Genomic DNA, 19886 nt, shown 5'->3' with positions numbered 1-19886 from the left:
AGCTTTCTATCAAGATAACATTTCGTACCAGTTTTTATTTTTCTAACACAATTTTTATTTTATATATATTTTGCTTTCAACCACATCGTACCTTTGTTATAAGACTTCAACTTCAATCTCTTAGTCATATATTTAATTCAAGATATTTTACTGTTCAGATTTTCTTTTACGAGACGGAATAAAACCCTGCCCTAACTATCATTGATTATCGTGTATTTAAAAAAAAAAAGAAAGAAAAAACATTTTATCCATAGTACTTAATCAACATATGTAGATTCTCGAAGGATAATCTCCAAAATGAATTCTTCGACATTAAGTACCCGGAGAATCATGAAAAGTATCTGAGGAAATCTCCAGATATATATGCAGGTCTGAACGAAAGAGTATTAGACGAGGGGTTTAGTTCTAAAGTGTAAATTGCTTGGAGCGATAATTTCTGAGATCGAGGCCATAGAAGGAATCTTCGGTTACACAGCAATTGGGGCGAAGCGTCTCCTCACTTGTAATATCTGCAAGAGTGCGCAGTAGATATTCGTAAGAAAAACAAACAGAACATATATGTGTGTGTGTGTGGCACGTGGCTTAGTGGTTAGGGTGTTGGACTCAATGATCGTAAGATTTCGATTTCAATTCCTGGACTGGGGGACGCATTGTGTTCTTAATCAGTACTAGTTGGATTGGGACATGGTCGGGTGGTCGCCAACTAAACGGGCTCCACCGCTTCAGTAGCTTGCTACTCATGCGAGGAGGGTGGTTTCGACTCCTAGCCGGAGTAAAAAGAGGCCTGTTGTAAAGAGGATGTGCTCCTCGTAGTCAGAGGCATATTATACATATCTGCCATGACTATGTTGATTAGGGTACAGCTTGGCCTTATCCGCTAAAAGATACTGAATAAATACATTTATTCTTCTTATAGAATATTGATTAATCGCTGTTATAACTACTGTGGCTAATCGTTGTAATATTGTTTATCATTGAGCAACATAGACTTTCAATTGTAATTCTATCTCAGACAATAATCATGAATTAATTCAGGATTCAGTTAAATTCACATAAAATTACAGAACTAAATCAATTACACAAACTTTACATGCAACAAAATTCTCCAGTTGCTCATTACAACTAATATATTTTTGGAAAGAATGTGTAAGTCAAAAATATTGATCAATATCAAAGACACTGTCGGCAAATTCATATGCAATATATGTTTCCAGAATTAAATAAGTGATCGTCATATCAAGATCCTACAGTTATCCTACTATATAATCATTTAAAGATTTTAACTCTTCCTGTCTCCGTTATATCATTAATACGTGACTTCTGCACATTTTCATTGTTCACAAACTTTATTTCCTTCTAATCCGATTTGGCTCGGTAATACAGGTCCTAAATCTTAATTTAAATCTTGGTGATCATTTCGATGATCAGGTTTGATGCGAATTCCTCGTTGAGAAACTGATAACACTTTCTTCCAGTAGACTTAATTCCGCTCACCGAGAGACTATTCTAACATTTCCAATCTATTTATGCTTCAGAACACAGAAGCAAGATCTAAAACAACGGCAGATCAAAAACGTTATTCAAAATCCTTATTTCTTCTTGCTAACCCACTTTTCTCTATTCTTTTCACTTTCTTCACCTGTGAGGGATTATTCATGAGTTTGGCGCTGAATAATGAAGACTCGGAGATAATCACCTTGTCGATATTGGGACACGGTTTCGCGTTATAGATTCCTTTCTGTAAAAAGTAAAATTCGCATTTTGTCAAATTTATTTCATTTAACTTAAAGAAATTTTTACTTAGTTAAATACGTCTATCCTCTTTAATCATAGTTGTTTTGTCTCACCCCCACCAAAGCAGTTAAAAAAATGTTAAATAAAATATGTTAATTGAATAATAGAAAAGAAATAAACAATATAGATTTCGTTTTAAGACACCAATTTGTACTAAGTATTGTAAATTTTCCCTCGGACAAGCACGGATTCCAAGCAGAATCTTTGACTGATTGCCAACCTGGGTTATCACAGATCAATTCGTGATAAACGTAACACAGCTCGCACTTGAGTGCATTGTGTTATCTCGGATCAGCAATGCTTGTATCATTGATAAACGAGGTTAGATGCATAAACAACGTTCATAATCTTGTATAACATAAAAAACATCAACCAACAAGTTAGCCCCTACATGAATATTTGACCTACAAAATATAGTAGTCATATCTCATTCAAACAATATATTATTATAGTAAAACGAGAGTGGCACATTACGTTCTAGATACAAAATATCTAACTAAAAGTTGGAATGGTCAGGCCTGGAACACCTTTTGTCAAGTCACTTCAAGTTTAGAACGGAACCAGGCGTCACACCACTTTTCAGTGTTCTACTCCCATTTGACTACATCACCACCAGCGTCAGAAAACAACACCAAGAACTGGTTGTTAAAAATGATAGTTTCCGACGATTCAAGTTGACAGCTTTGAGTATGGAGAGGTCAAACAAGAAATAACATTTAAACACTGTCAGGCAAGGTGTAAAACTAAACAAACTATTACAATTCTGCTGCAGTTGTTGCTACCAACACAAATGAACTGTCTTACTATCGTATGTGTTAACTACTAGTATGTACACAGTATTTCGTTTGGCAACCATAATATACAACGAAGTTTATTAAAAGATTCTTATCAATATTGTCTTACTTTCGTGTTAGCAGTTCCATGTTCTCATTTTTATCTCTACAGATTTTCTGTAGAGTTCTGAGCCAGCACTGAAAGTAACTAGATTTCTTATACGAATACGTATCTAAACTATGCGATCGGAGATAGAGGATATAGTGTCTACATTAACTTGGTAGACTTTGTGTTGTTGTTGTTACGAAGTTAAAGTGTCTTCGTCATGGATATATTGCTACACTATTGAAAGAATACGAACTCTGTGCATAACGTATGAGAGTCTTTCAATGATTTACTTGGGTATATTCGGTTATACCACCAACAGAACACAAAAATAAAAGAAAAATAAGCATCAACAACTACACGTCATTGCAAATTTCAATTTTGGAATATCAGTGATAGGAAAGCTGACAGAGCTACAACCACGTCGATTCCTTCTTATCTAACAATTAATATAGATAAATTAAACTGTAATAAACTTCTCTGTTCATGGAACCGTTATGTTTTACTTTCAGTCATTGCTTTTCTTCATCTCTCTCTGTTCCATCATATATCTTTATTTATTAATTTTATAAATTAAAATCTGGTTGACGTCTTTATTTTTATTTTTGTTTCTTTTCGATATTGTTTATGTGTGTTTTTGTTGATTTTTATTGTTGTCGATGTCTCGAAAAATTAATTTTTCTTTGATATCTTCCCTCACTTCACTTATTATTTCTTATCGTTCTAAGAATAGGACAAAATTTAAAGAAATCTTGTAAGTTTTGTTTTGCTTTCTATTACATATAATCAATATGGCGTAGTCAGAAGTTTTCTGGAGCTGAACATTTCTATCATAAATCAATGATTTCTTTTGCTTATTTATAAAATGTGAATGCGCGTAGCCTGATGGTTAGGGTGTTCAACGCAAGAATATGCGTTCCCAGAGCGGCTGCGCATTGGGTTCTTGAACAAGTTACTTCATTTCCCGTTCCTCCAGTTGTCGGTTAGAGACTATAGCAAAAGATCCTTGCCCAAGGTACCGCGCAGCGGGACTGAACCTGAAACCGCATAACAGCAAAACGATCTGCTTAACCATACAGCCAGGCCTGTGATATTTGCGTATAAATCAAAATACATTCCTATAAAGCATCCTAGATATAAGAAGTGGACGAATAAGATAGAGCTTATCTTATCTCATCTCGTTTGTTGTCTTTTATTCTCGTAATTTTCCATCGCAAATATTTTCTCTTTTCTGTTTTTATCTTCGCCACCCCTCCTCCTACTGCTACTACCACCACTCCTCCACCTCCTCCTCTATTTCGGTTTCTTGATCTCCACTGTTCCTAGAAATGAAAGAATTTGCTGCAACCTCTGAAGTTTATACCAAAATCCATATCCAGGTGATCTCTCCTATCTTAAATAAACCGCAAAACTAATTCCTAGACTTTCTGACAAATAAACAATAACAAAAGAAAATGAAAATAAAATGACGAATCAAAACAAGACACACAAGATCATCACAAATTGTTAATAACGAAAGCAAATACGAAGATAAATATCCAAGCTGTAATTTAGAAGTTGAAGAATTTAAAGAAAGAGACGAGATAAAAGACTTAGAGGGATAGACGGACAGGGAGGATAGAGAAAGAGATATGGTGGGAGGAAATGAATGAGAACGGGGAATATAGGAATGGCAGATATTGTTGCAAACTATTCGAACTTCACCAAATTGGTTTCTTCGTTCTGAAATCCAACAATTGTGTTTCTTTTTTTCTGTAGATATAATCAGAAATATCTTTTAAACTGACTGAGAATGTGGGACAATGGAATAATTTTATATATGTATCTCTCACTCCCTCTTTACTATGTAAACTCGACAATGCGTATGTGTGTGTGTGTGCGTGTCTGTTTTGTGTATGCACAAACTTTATACAGCATATAGGATGCAGATATGTTTACTCAAGTTTATTGAAAATGCATGCCGGCTGCATAATTTAAGAGCTGCCTTACCCCCCTCCCCCCAATTCCATGTAATGTCACTAAATACCGGAAGATTTTGTTCTTATGAAGCTTAAGTATCTGATTTTGGCGACCACTTCTAATTTGTCAGTGAATTTAGTTTTTTTACACTTGTCGAATATTATATGCATACATAGGACGTACATACATACATGCATAAATACATACATACAACACCTAAATACTAATCTTAAGAAATTAAACTTATCAAAACCAGAAGGGCATAAAGATGATTTCGAAGACTACGCATCCAAGCCCTCACTGGAACTGTAAAAATCTGTAATACTTTCCAGATGTTTGTCATTTAAGTATATGTAAGCATGTCCAGATATGCAAGTATATGCGTGAGAAGACGTGCATAAAACAATACATACAAAACTGCACATATGCATACATAAAAACCCTGTTGATGTTGTTGAAATTCCAATGAAAGAGCTTTTGATCTCGGTGAGAAACCGATTCTTTCTCTATTGGCAAGAAATCTTGAAATAAAACTGACTAATGACATACATACATGCATATATACACACATGCATACATAAATACATACATACATTCGTAGAAATACGTCAGTTCATAATATTTACATTGTTACCAATGGATTCAGTAGGAAGAAACTAGACTACTTCGGCCGCAGTTTAAAAAATTTATATAACTACTTGGTAGCGCATGATGCAAATTTAAACTTCTTAAATATCGACCATACTGTATATAACCTAAGATTTGGACTTCTCTGGTGCTTGAGGGGCTGGAAAGCAGAACATCTGATTGAAGGGCAAATATGTTCAGCAGGCAGGAAAAAACTGAATACGTTAAAACGTTAAAGAAAAACCATGTCTATACGTTTATCTAAATTTGCATACATTGGATAAATTCTGTAACCAGCGTGGTTGGCCATTCTCCACGGTAACGCATTTGTAATCCCTCTTTTACTGCTTATTCTCTCCATTTTTTCATTTTTCTTGTCTCCTTGGTGAGATAGATTTTCTCGATAATTGAATGTTTTATACCTTTGCTTTACTGTTCTTTTCTTCCTGTAAAAATGTGCTGTTGATAAAAAACAAAATTCCCATTTAAAAGAGTGTACAGTAATTACATTTCTATGTTAGTGTTTATACTTCCTTCTTTCGTAATGTTAGAATTCATTCGGCTTGGCGTTTCCCAAGATATATAACTATACGAACAACCAATTAATGGAGTAAATATGTAGCAAGAATGAAGTATTAAGTAGTTTAATTAATGTTTACTAACTTGAGAGTATTAATTATTCCTTCGTAGTTATTCTAATTAAACAAATATATTTGTCTTTCTTTGTAACGCCTATTCTCTTTCTTCCTATTTCTCACTCTGAGTGAACGACAACAATATTTAAGGTTTGGCTTTCGATCTTTTTTTTTTTTTTTACGCATAAAATTTAAAGTTTAGTTCAATCTTTTGCACATTATCACCGTATGTTCAACCCTCCGCCATAAGTGTCATCCTCTCCCAGTCTATAATGCACTATCACCGTCTGATATAATTCCTGCCCCTCTGTGAATCTGTGACACAATATCACTAAATGGTGTCACCTTTCCACACACCATAAATCTACTCATATCTTTAACTCTATAACACAGTATCACTGTATGATATCATCTCTCCCCACCAATGTGTATCTTTCTCAATGCATGGCTGAGGTCTCCGACACTTTCTTATTCGAACCGGTTTCTTTCAAGACAATTTTTCCACAGGGTGGGGGATCACAAGCGTAATAAAGCACATGATATATGATTTAATTATTACTTAAATAATTGTTACATATGTAATGTGTATATATATATATATATATATATATACTTATATAATTGTTACATATGTAATGTGTATATATATATATATATGCCGGAGTAAGCACGTAAATGTGCAACAAGGATGGAAAAAAAGAGTACTCAAATACGAGAGGTAGAGTAATATACTTTATTTAAAACTAACAAAACTGTCCGATGAACGGGAACTTGAAACTCCGAGTAACAGTCTTTTGTTACATTGCTGCTCCTTTTAAATAAAGTATATATAATACGTATATATAATGAAAGAAGCATCCTGCAGGCTGTGATAGTCGATAAATAGAAATAAGATTTTAAAAGTCTATTCTTTCTAGGCGATCCGCCAGCAAGATGATCCATGGCTCAGTTCTAGCCTGCAGCCTGGCGGTTAGGGATCGTTGGTCCGTATCTCAATAACACTGTGTCATATCATCTCCTCTATAAATCTACTCCGCCCTTACTCTACGGCACAATATCTCTGAATGACTTCCCCTACCCACCAGAGAATCTATTGCTCTCTCCCTCTCCTCACTCAGTCTAGGTCACAATATCAATGAATAAAGGAGCCATTTCCCCACAAACCCGCTCTTAAAAGTGGCACATTCTCAGTTGTATGACGTCATTACACTGTGTCTTCTACACCACTCTTTGTCCTATGTCCGTGACACAATACCAATGACTGTCTCGGTCGCACCATATAAAACATTCCCCTCCTCCTCCTTCTTGTTCTTCTTGTTCTTGTTCTACAAAACAATAGTAACGACGTTACTGATATCGTCGTTCCATTTAATATTTTTTTTATTGATCTTCTCGATCATCACTTTACTTCACTGAGTTTGTCACTTCCGGTGAAAACTTGTCAGACGTCGCTTCCATTTTTGTATTAGTATATTTTTTCCTCTAAAAGCTTTTTGACAAGAAAATGTTTTACACACGAATGTGTATAAGATGTAGTTATACGAGGTTATATGTATATCTATCTATCTATCCATCCATCAAACTCTCTTTATGTATCTATCTGTATAACTGTCTGTCTATCAAGCTCTCTCTGTGCTTATTTATCTATTTATCTATCAATACATCTGTGTACGTATACACGTGTGTGTGTGTTCCTATGTTAATAAATATATCTATGTGCATGAATGTGTGTGGATGTATGTCTATATAGGCAGGATGTGGAAGCTATCCGTATGTCAATGCATATGCATACGTATGGGTAGACTAGAAAAAATAGACCGTTAAAGAATAAGAAAATGTATACACAGGCTATAAGAGAGAGAGAGAGGGGGGAGAATGCGGGACTCAGAGAGACAGAAGGGGAAGAGAGGGAGAGGAAGAGAGCGAGAGAAGTGAATATATTAAAATTAGGACGATAAGCTGTCAGTGAATTAAGATATTGACCTCTGCTGACTAAATAATATTTCTGTGTGTATATATACAAGCATACACACACACACATATATACATACATGTCAGTATATATATATATATAGTGTGTGTGTATATGTGTGCGTATATATATGTATATATACACACACACATATATATGAGACGGGTCTTGAGGGAGCTAGTGTGTATATGTGTTTGTGTATGTCTGATCTAATATATCTGCGCGTGCTCCACTGTCTTTCTACAAAATAATGGCGCTAACCACAAAGCGAGGTCCATTTCAAGACTTCTTCACTAAATACAGACGGTCAATAGGTTTTTCTTAGTTGCTCTGTTGGGGTTTCTAATTCATTGATTTTACTACATGGCCAATGAAAAGGTAATCATTAGTAATGGAATTGGTGAATAGATGTGGCTGGCACCAGCTATATACACTACACGCACATACACATGCATACATACACATTTAGACAGATGTATACCACTCACCACATGGACATACACAAACACATTCCGATGTATGTGCGTCTCTGTACATACATACATAGATACACGTATATATATATATTCACACATATGCATGTGTATATTTGTAAATTACACACACTCACACATATATTCTTATATATGTGCTTACGCATCCCCCTGTGTGAGAGCCTCTGTGTGTGTGTGTGTGTGTGTGTGTGTTGTGTTTAAGATAAGTAGACATATGCAAAGGAAAAACTAAATAGACCCTGAATTTACTCTTCACATCTACTTAAAAATTAGTTGCGGATACGTACATGCAAGCCTATATGCATATATACATGAATACAAATACATATTCTTAAGTATATACGTAGATGTATATAAACATGTGTCTGTGTGCATGAAATGTTTGTCGTTCCTTCGTTTTCGACGATGACCACGATTCTTCTTGCTGGCCGCCTGAATGATGATGATAATAATAATAATAATAATAATCCTTTGTACTATAGGCACAAAGCCTAACATTTGGGTCGATTACATTGACCCCAGTACTCGACTAGTACTAAATTTATCGACCTTGAAACGATGAAAGGCAAAGTCGTCGGCGGAATTTGAAACTCAGAACCTAACAACATAGGAAATACCGCTGAACATTTCGCCCGGCGTGCTATCGATTCAGCCAGCTTGCGGCCTTAAAAGAAAAAAATCAATCAAGGGGGTATTTGAACAGACGAATTGCTAATAATAATGATTTCAAAGTTTGGCACAAGGCCAGCAACTTCAGGGGAGGGGTTAAGTAGATTACGTAGACCTCAGTGTTACACTGGTACTTATTTTAATTGATGTAAAGCAAAGTCGACCACGGTGGAGTTTGAACTCAGAACGTGACGACGGACGAAATGCTGCTAAGCATTTTGTCCGGCGTTTCTAACGATTCTGTCTGTTCGACGCCTTGGAGTGTGAAGTGATATTGTTTGAGGTGGTGTAGTGTTGTGAAATGCAATCGTTTAAGATGTAGCATTCAAAGGAATAGGTTGAAGCACTACAGTGTGTTACTATGCTGTGTTCTAGTGACATCATTAACAGAAAACCGACATATTCGGGAGCCAGACATCTAACCACGAACATTTAAATCGACTCTCTCTATAACAGAGGAATCGCTGTCGATCATTTGATGTCTACAAAGATAACAACAACAGCAACATCAAAAATTGAATCACATTACCACCACCACCAAAAAACTTCATCACCGTCATCAACATTATTGACAACGTTGACATCAGGAATTTCAAATATCAATTTAATGAACCTATTATAAAGGCAGACCTACAGCAAATAATCGAATAAGATGAAAAAGGAAGCATTACATACATACATACATACATACGTACATGCATATGTATGTATACATACAGACACATACAGATGTATATGTACATACATACACATACACCCATATATATATATATATATACATATATATATATATATATGTGTGTGTGTGTAGATAAATATTTAATAGCAGTTTGAGTGAATCTCGACAAATGCTAGGAGCTACTAACATGTGAAGAAACGTACGTTTCCTACGAGCTCACAAAAGATGTGGAGCGGAGTCAAGCTTCGATTAAAAATATATCTACATATACGCTTAGCTTTTTCATTCACTAGTTTGCATACATACATACATACAGGGATATGTGACACACTGCCTAAATATCAATCTTGAGGAATTAAGCTTCTCAAAACCAGAAAGGCTTGACGACAGATCCAATCCATCACTGGAACTGTAAAAATCTGTAAAACTTACCAGATCTTTATCATTTAAATATATATGAACAAGTCTAGACATGCAACTGTAGAACACATACATAAAACATACAAATTAGCACATACTTACATACAAACAAAAATATCCTGTTGTTGATGTTGAAATTCTAATGAAGGAGCCTGGGATTTAGGTGAGATCACTCCAAACTCTATGATGTTGAATGAATGTTTGATTTCTGAATTTCTGGCAGAGTGAACTGGGGTAATGGAGCTGTTTTTTCTCACAGACGGTACTCTACTCACTCTACAAATTTAAAAATATACAATGGCAACTAATTATCACACCCTGTAGAAATATATATATATATATATATATATATATATGCGAGTAAAAATAAATACAAAAAAAGGGGTTTTGTATGATTGTGTATAGAGGAATATATTATATTTTTTAAAAGAGTTCCAACACTGTCTGTTTATTTATATTCCTGCAAAACCAATGTGAGATATAGAATATGGAATATATAATATAAAATAAAAATGGATGGTACTATGAAGTAAAGTATTGAATGTCTTATTGAATATATGAAATATTGAGTGTTCAATATAAAGGATTATATATATATATATATATATATATACACATACACATCATATAGTATGTATACATTTCTGTATCTTATGTGTTCCACGTAAATATATGTATCAAGCCTAACTGTGTTTATCTTCTTTATTACTTCTCTCTCCCTCTGTGTCTCTGTAGCTGCCATAAAGCTTATGGGGCTGAGTCAACTGTGATTGAAACTATTGAAAATATGCTTCGTGTTTTCACTCACTCGTTTACATACAGCCATACCTACATACCCAGCCTCGTACCTACTTACCTACCGATCGACCTACCTTTTTACATAGACAGACAGATAGATTAGTAGATACATACATACATACATACATACATACGTACAGAAATGATGTCTGTCCACTCGTGAGAGTAATATATACATACGTACTTATATATATGTATATATGTATGTGTGTGTACGTATGTCTACGCGCACGTATAGTTGTATCCTTACACATACATATACAGGAGCAGTGAACAAAAAAAACACGTCATCTTTATCGCAAGAGATATTGCCATTCATCGCTTATATTTAATTTATTTTATGACCGCCGCCATAATGAAATTGCATTTTTGCCAGGCTCAGAGAGAAAATCACCTTTCGTCATATTGCCACTATCTCTTGCAACTCAAACACCCGCATTTTTCTTTTCCTCTGGTCTTGTAACTCACTTTCACAAACTATCTACTCTCATTTCTTCAGAACTGGAGTCCTTCCTGCGCTCAATTATCTGCTGTTCTTGTTGCTTCTGTCGTCTGCTTTTCATACTGAAGTAGCTTCAGCTGTTTTATATCGCTGTATAATTAACTTTCACTTTTGAAGTGAGTCGTTTTACACTTTTTAACATAGAACGTTACGTCCATCATTATTATTATTATTATCTAACTGCTTAGAACACAGTGTTTAATTGACTTTAAACGGCACTTTCAACCTCTATGATCATCAAAGTTGTATTTATGGGAGTATTTATCACCAAAGAATTTCAGAGATTCTTCAAATGGGTTGTATTCTTGCATCTTTTGTTCTTTCAGAAGCCATTGTTGTTATTGCGAATATTAGTTTGTCGATTTTCAGTACAAAATACTCCATTACTTACAGACCGCTTTTCTAAATGCAGAGAGTTTTTATCTCAATTAGAATTATGGTTCTGGCACTCATCCATACGTCGGACCTTTCTGAATAAATGCTACCGCATTTACGAAGAACATCAGATTTCACAAGATTCTTCTTGAGCACTGCTATGACGAAATCAGCGTCTCTAATGACCTCAAATAGAAGATCTGAAGCAACAGAATGTTCCTGTCAGTTACGTCCCCCATGAGACCTAAACTGATATGGTCGGATTTTAAGCTGGTTCCAATGGCTTGTGATGGTTTGAGGTTACTTCCTCACTCCTTGAACCAGATGCCAATCGGTCTCATGGTTAACTTCCGAGATATTGCTGGAACATATTACAGCTGATTTGACTGACGCAACGTAAAATGAAATACATAGTTTTGTAACACAACGCAGTGCCTGGTCTGAAAATCGAAACCATAATCATTCGCTACTAATTTCAATATCAAGTGTAGTGTCTTGAACATAACTGTTTCTGTCTTCTTGTTCGTGTCCACCAACATCGGAACCATTACGTCTCAACTTGTACAATTAAGATTGCTTCCACTTATCTCCCCATTTAGCATAGACAACTACGAAGAACGTAGTGTACAGTGTCGCAAGTATACGTTAAGTTAGTAAGGTAGACATTTCAAATACTCAAACGAGGATTCAGTTTCTACTGTGTCTCAGCTGTCATTATTGCTCGAGGCATTGATATCTACTGTCTCCGATCACCAACCCCTCTGCAACAGACGAATAAAGTGTCGCTCCAGAACCGTGCGTATCAGCATCGGATCAAGTATCACGCCGCTAATAGCCTGACAGACAGTATAGAGAATCTGTTTTCAGAAGTAGAGCTTGTTCAAAACTTAAATTAGAATCATTAATATAATTGCTTCTCATGATACATTATAAAAGAAAGGAGTGGCGTTATAATATAAATCGATTGAAGGTTTATATAACCAATCATATATAAATGAAAATCATTCGAAATAAATAGACTGCACCTTGTTGTCGGTTTCTTTCAAAATAAACAGGAGATATTTCGATTCTTTGATGTTTCATCCTGTGGTTTATCACTTGTATCTGGCGAATTCCCTGTCGCAGGTGTGGAAAATCAATCATCATTTGATTTCTTTTCATGTCTCCCGAGTGATCAAAGTTCTGGATGACTCGTATGAAATCTCCAAGAAGCTCAACTCCGTCCTTGGAGAAAAATATTTGTATATAGATATATATGTATGTATACTTATATATAAACGTGTATATATATATATATATATATATATATATATATACACACACACACACACACACACGTAGTGCATACGTACATATGTATGTATGCATGCATGTTAGTTTCTACGTGCAGTTTAAACGAAAACAGTTTAACGTTGAACTGAAGAGTTAGAGAAAACAATTTGTAGAGTACATATCTATTTATACATTCACAAGAAAAAAGATGAGTGTCACCGAAGTATCGGGTTGGTAGCCTATAATAATACATTTATTTTACTACCTATTTTGAACACTTTCATGTAAACTTTTTAAACAAAAAGCCCCTCTTAAGATTTACTTATCATTAATTCACCCACCCAGACTACTTCGGGTTAAGAATTCCAGAGCAACTGTTGTACTATCTACGCTTTATGATACCAGCTAATCTAACCACTCTGGTAGTTGAACAAGTTGTACCAGGACAACTGATCAGGGTCACAATTATAGCGTGTGAGTTTTGGTGAATATACTCTTATATTTTTTGATAATGACATATTTTAAAATAGACATACAGACACACATACACACACATATATTTATGAAATATGTATACATATCTATGCATACGTACACATATATATATGTGTGTGTGTGTGTGTGTAAATGCATACATACACATAACTATCTATATGCGTACATATATGCATACATACGTACGTGTGTATGTTCATATACTTCCACTCGTAGCAACAGAATAAAAAAAATTGCAATGAAATAGAAATATAAAATTTATATAAGAATTACATCATATGGCTGCCACTGAAGGGAATAAATATATTACTATATATATATAAACATATGCGCATACAGACTTTATATGTAGTTCTGTATATATTCTTATTTGCATATGCGTATATGGAAACACACAGCTCCTACGCAGAAGAGCGTACAGATAGTGAAATTATATGTTAAGTGGCATGGTCAATGAAGACAAGAATTCTTCGCACGTCGGTGTTTGAGAAATCATTCCACAGAGATCATTCAAAGAATATTGGTTTGTAAGATTTATAATGTAACAACGCCAAGATGTGCTTCTATCATCGCATGTCTGTGTGAAAGATATATAGTTTTCTAACATTGCTGTTTTATGTTTAACCAATTCTGAAGACTTCTGACATGGTATTGATTTGCTTTTACGTAACCAGAACAACACGGTTTTGTAAAATTATTTCAAATGGAGAATGAATGGGATTTTGTAACGTTCATGCCTTTTTCTTATGATATGTTAAGCATTAATACCAGTTCATTCAGTAATCGTAGCAATAACAGGAATATCCTTCGCCGATCGCTTCAATATTAACCTGTATTCATGCTCTCAGCTACATTTTAATGCAAAGCCAGATAAAACAACATAGAGAGAAAATATCCACCCACATCTACTCCCAGCTACAATATCGAGGTAGAAATATTAAAGAATAAATATACGATATGAAGGAATAAAAGCGTACAAAATATGGAAAAAATATTTAGAAATTTTTTTTAATACATACATCGCTTTTAAGAATAAATGTCTGTTGTATTCAATGCAGAAGCTTGTTCTTACATAAGAAACCTGATGTTTTCAGCATGGTTGATTTTTATGATACGGGTATAAATTTGATTCTAGTAATGCTCATGAGTATATGAATAAATCCATGTATGGATTTTATATTATATGCTGTGCACATGCATATAAACTTCCAAACATATGTTTTCTTGTCTCCACGTACGCAGACACACTTTCTATCTCCTACACGCGCATAAACAAATACATACACTGTTATCAACATATATGTATACATAGAATCAAGGAAAAAAACATATCCATTTTCCCAAGAAAGTTATCATGCATACATATGAATATAAATCTTGATAGGAACATGATCTGAAGTAGGAAAGTTCCACATGTGTATGGAAATACACTTCGAAAAATATCTGCATAAATTTTGTGTTTGTGTGTGAGTGAGTTTGTGTGTGTATAACTGTATTCTTCCTCTCTTGGCTTGATTTTCATGATATATACTATGCAATATGTTTGGTACTCATTAATTAACAAACAGTAAAGTATGTATATGAATATATACATGCATATACATACATGCATGCAAACATACGCACTTATATATAAGTGTGTGTGTGGATACTTATATGCACATACATATCTATAAAGATAATTCTGGTTTGGAATGGTGGATCGACCTTAAAGCTCATGAATCTACAATGTAAATATTGGATATTTGACTGAAAAAACTTTTGGATACAAAGAGTTGAAGGCAGCCCGTGGGTAACCAAATTACAGCTCCTATAGACGTGACGTTAGCAAAACACACACACACACATATGCAGAGTACAACACCGACTTTCTGGACATTGATAATCCGGAAAGACTTATGTCCCTCAATAATTTACACTAATGTATAGGTAACTGTATTTGATTGAATTATTTAAGTAAATTTAATATTTGTTTAATTTAGAGTCCTTGGACCATGGTGAACAGACCTGGTTAAAAGAATCCAGAAAATCGATGATGTATGAGGTTGCGTGTGTCTCTACATTGGGTGTAAAGATGCTTACTCCGAAATAGATACTCACCGTGATTAATGCCAGGATATTCAAATTCTGAAAAATCCAGCTTTTTCAGGTATGTTACACACACAAAGAAAAGCAGGTGAAATGGATAGAATAACAATAAACGAATATCAATAAACAGTGAAGAACAGACAATCAAAAACGTATGGAATATTTACATGAATTGTTGTGTAATTTTACGTGATATATTCAGACCTTTATAGCTGTTTCGATGTGCGTATAATATTATCACCAATGTGCAGGATACATCGAAACAGTCATAAACGTCTTATTAAATCATGCGAAATTTTCTAAAATACAAATATATTGCAAACACCTAGGATTCATTATTTGTAAATTTCCATTTATTGCATACTCTCTCTTTCTCTTATAGTCATACGGAAATGTATACATATAACTACATACATACATGTGTATATATATATATATATATATGCATCATGTGTATATAATTATAAATTAAGGATTAACAATCCGGGCAAAATTTTTTGAAAGCTCTCTGCTAACATAAATACATCAGACTAACAAAATGTATATATATATATACATACATGTATGTATGTATGTGTGTGTTTATGTCCGTGTTACATAACGGTTCGGTAAAAGGGACTGATAGAATAAGTACAGAATTAGTCTTTAAAAATGAAAGTCCTCGGGTTGGTTTGTTCGACTAAAATCCTTCAAGGAGGAGCTCCAGCATGGCCGTACTCAAATGACTGTAACATGTATAAGATAAATAAATAAATGCATATTAACTATTCTGTCAATTTCCTGAATCACTCTGTGGAAACATAGCTTTTGTGCTTAGGAAAACAGATCCTCGGCTCCAAACAAGTTAATTATTAAGAATCTGAATCATTCCATTGGTTTCTATTCAGTTACTGTTTAGTTTAATACAAAACTTTATTACACGGCGAGCTTTCAAATTTTCTTCACGCCCCAATTGCATTCTGCAAACTAGTCAGTTGTGTGGAGCAGTGTTTATAAGGGTGTATTCAAAGGATTGTTACAGCCATATCCTAGAACCTGCAATTACAAAAGCTGGCAGGTCAGATTATTAGATGCATAGTAATGATATTCTGAAATTACAGAAACCTAACACTGTAATAACGGTTTCAGCTAAAAACCTCTAAAGATTTTTGTAATGCAGCTCGTAGATACAGAGAAAGGGAAAGTGAATGAAGGAGAGAAAAACGAGAGAATAAAACGTGAACAAAATGCAAAGAAAATATGTCGACGTAGGAAAATTTATGGCGTCACTGTTACTTTAGTTATCTGATTTCCTTATTCTCACATTGTCTTCTGTTTTTTCCCCCTCTCGTTCTCTATCTTACACATACTGTGTTCATTTAAGTACATTTGAATTTTATCTTACAATATAAAATAATTATTTCGCTACAGGAACGGGAAGCATGTAAAATTTTCTGTATATACAAGCAAATGTATATATCTGTATTTGCCAGTATATGAGTACAGGACGTCACCAACAGTAAACAACACGAGATACGAAAACAAATGAGTTAAATATATAAACGAGACAAAATCATTGAAAACAAGACAAGTAACATAAATAACGACCCTTCCTTAGTTGTCGGCTGTCTATCTACTCCTCATTTCGAGCATTCAACGACAATATGAGTCTTCGAAGACAGTTGCTCCCATAAATACCAAAATAAAAATTTGGATTTATGGAGGGTCAAAGTTGGGAACAAAAACAAAAATGGAGAGTCAGTAGACCAGGACGAGGGGTATATAGGGAACGTTCAATTATATAATATATATATGTACATATATACATATACGTATGTATATATATATATATACATATATATATATATACACATGTACATATGTACATATATATACATGTATATATGTGTGTATTCACAAATAAAAGCTAAGCATAAGTCAAAGATATAACTAAATACTAAGCTGTGTCAAACATTTGTGTAACTATAATGCGGTAATTTTTGCAGTTGTAATAATATATAAATTTAATTAAGCATGGTTTTTATTATCCCCTTTACCGCATTTTGGATCATAGCCAAGCTAGAGCAGCACTGCTTCCAAAGGTTTGCTCAAGCGTATCAATCTTAGTAATTATTTCAATGCTTGGCACTTACTTTTGCATGTGTACTTGTCGAACCGTTGTATTACATTAGATAAACTTCATTTCCAGTTTTAAATACACTAATATACATACGAACATTCATAGAGATCATATATATTTATATATAAATGTTGATACATATGTAATAACAGCCACCCCTTTAAAAGATGATAATCGACTTTAGGAAAATTTGAACTCGGAACGTACAGCCGGTGGAAATGCCGCACAGCAGTTTGGTCAGCCTGCTAACAACTCTACCAGCTCACTGCCCAGTCTACTATTAGTTGTGAAAGTATTATCAACACAGTCTTACAGTTACAGAATAGTCTCATAGAAAACCTTTGTCTTTGGTTTCACTTCATCGTTAAAATTGTTTACTTGTCTAAAATTGAACAAAAAAGAAAGAAGAATAGACAACAAATTCCTTGGAAGAGGTGATGACAACATGTCAGAGTGGTTGTCACCTAAGACTGTATATTCAATACTGTCAATATTGGCTACTATATCAACTCAAAAACCAAATTTTCCAAACAAAATGCTGTATCAAAAGAAATGATATATTTCATATGGTATACAAACTTCCAACAAATTTACAGCATTCAAAATAACCATGGAATTTCTATGGCTACTACTAGTTTATATATATATAGAATGGCATGCACATTAAATATATAGATTTCGTTAGATGTTTGCGTGTGTGTGTGTGTTCGCATATCTATCTGTATATCTATCTATATAATATAAATAATATATATATGCATATATATATATTATTTATATTATTACATAACTGAACGCCGCGCATCCATTTCCAAGTAAGTTTATCTTAAACTTTTTGATACGACTCTACTCTATACTCTTTCGCCCAATCCTCTCTAATTTCCCTTTTTATATACTATATATATATATATACATGCATACAAATATATATCCTGTGATGCTTAGATGTAGAGCAGTTTCCCAGACGTTTTCGGCTTGGGTCCAGTAGAACAAAACCTCTTCAAAATCTTGTGACAGTATCCGTGTAAACGAAAGATTGGCTAGCTTATAATGGATTGGAGTTGCATTAAATGCGCTCGAAATATCAATATTTGGATTAACTGTATTATTATTATTATTATATTACGTATATGTGTGTATGTGTGAGTGCATGTATGCGTTCACAATAACGTGTTAAGTATGAGAAACGAAATTGAAACTGACATTTCCTGGAATAAAAATATAAATGACTGCAAGACGAAAGCTTGTTTCTAACCACTATCATTTCTTCAATTCTCTTCTTTCTTTCTTTCTCTCTATCCTGGCGAGGTATTCATTCTCTGATCATACAAACCATTTTTAACGTGTACATACGGTGGAAAGTGAGAATCGATCGATCAGTTTATGGAAAGAGAAGTCTGAAAGATTATGTTCCAAGTCATGCAACATGAACTATTCTGAAGTGACTTAAAGAGACTGAGGCAGACGTAATGATACGCAATGAGTTAAGGAATAACCACATAGAATAAAGACAGTTAAGAGCTGGGCTATGTTATCATTTAGCCACAGTTCAATTCTGATCGTGAACACTGATAAAATTTGCTTACAGTCCGTTATGTACAGTGTATCGCTGACAACATTATTTAACATAAACTTTCTTCAATTGAAGCGTTTTGATGTAATATGAAACAAATTTCGTTGATATGTATACGTTCTCGTAACTTGGTGGTTCGGCAAAAAGAATCCGATAAAATAAGTATTATAGTTACAAATTATAATGCCAGGGTTCAATTACTTCGACTAACACCCTTAAAGAAGGTGTTGCAACATAGCCGCAGTCAAATGATTGAAGCAGGTAATAGAATAATAGAGTAATTGTATATATTTGTGTGCGTGTATGTGTGTGGCGGAGCGGTTCTGAGAGTGCTTTTAATGGAAGGAGATATATATGGAGTCAGAAGCAAACAAATACAAATAGTGTGACGAATATTGCTTTGCACCTTCTGAGACAGCATCCGTGCAAGCAATTCTGTACGAACATGCATAGATATATATGTATGCACATATGCATGTATTTATATATGCATACAAAATAATATTTATATATGAGTATGCATCTGTACAAAGACA

General features: G+C 34.2%; 1 protein-coding gene across 2 annotated transcripts in view; it reads right to left on the bottom strand.

Moving 5' to 3' along the window:
* Window positions 1-1314: 1314 nt before the first annotated feature.
* The window catches only part of LOC128250544 (uncharacterized), a 75698-nt gene continuing 57126 nt past the window's right edge, over window positions 1315-19886 (bottom strand). Inside the window, exons 2-6 of one of the 2 annotated variants that reach the window (XR_008266575.1) lie at window positions 15671-15710; window positions 12829-13027; window positions 10231-10404; window positions 5535-5718; window positions 1315-1738 (exon numbers count right to left, since the gene is read on the bottom strand). Coding sequence is in view for 1 of the 2 variants with exons in the window: in XM_052975829.1 (XP_052831789.1) it covers window positions 1693-1738; window positions 5535-5718; window positions 12829-13027; window positions 15671-15710 (469 nt within the window). In the remaining variant the exon portion in view is untranslated. The remainder of the gene's footprint in view (window positions 1739-5534; window positions 5719-10230; window positions 10405-12828; window positions 13028-15670; window positions 15711-19886) is intronic. The other variant, XM_052975829.1, reaches the window with a different exon arrangement.

This window comes from Octopus bimaculoides, chromosome 22 (genome assembly GCF_001194135.2).
Source record: "Octopus bimaculoides isolate UCB-OBI-ISO-001 chromosome 22, ASM119413v2, whole genome shotgun sequence".
Classification (NCBI taxonomy): Eukaryota; Metazoa; Mollusca; class Cephalopoda; order Octopoda; family Octopodidae; genus Octopus; species Octopus bimaculoides.
The sequence above is the reverse complement of the archived record's forward strand: the minus strand, read 5'-3'. Positions and strand labels throughout refer to the sequence as shown.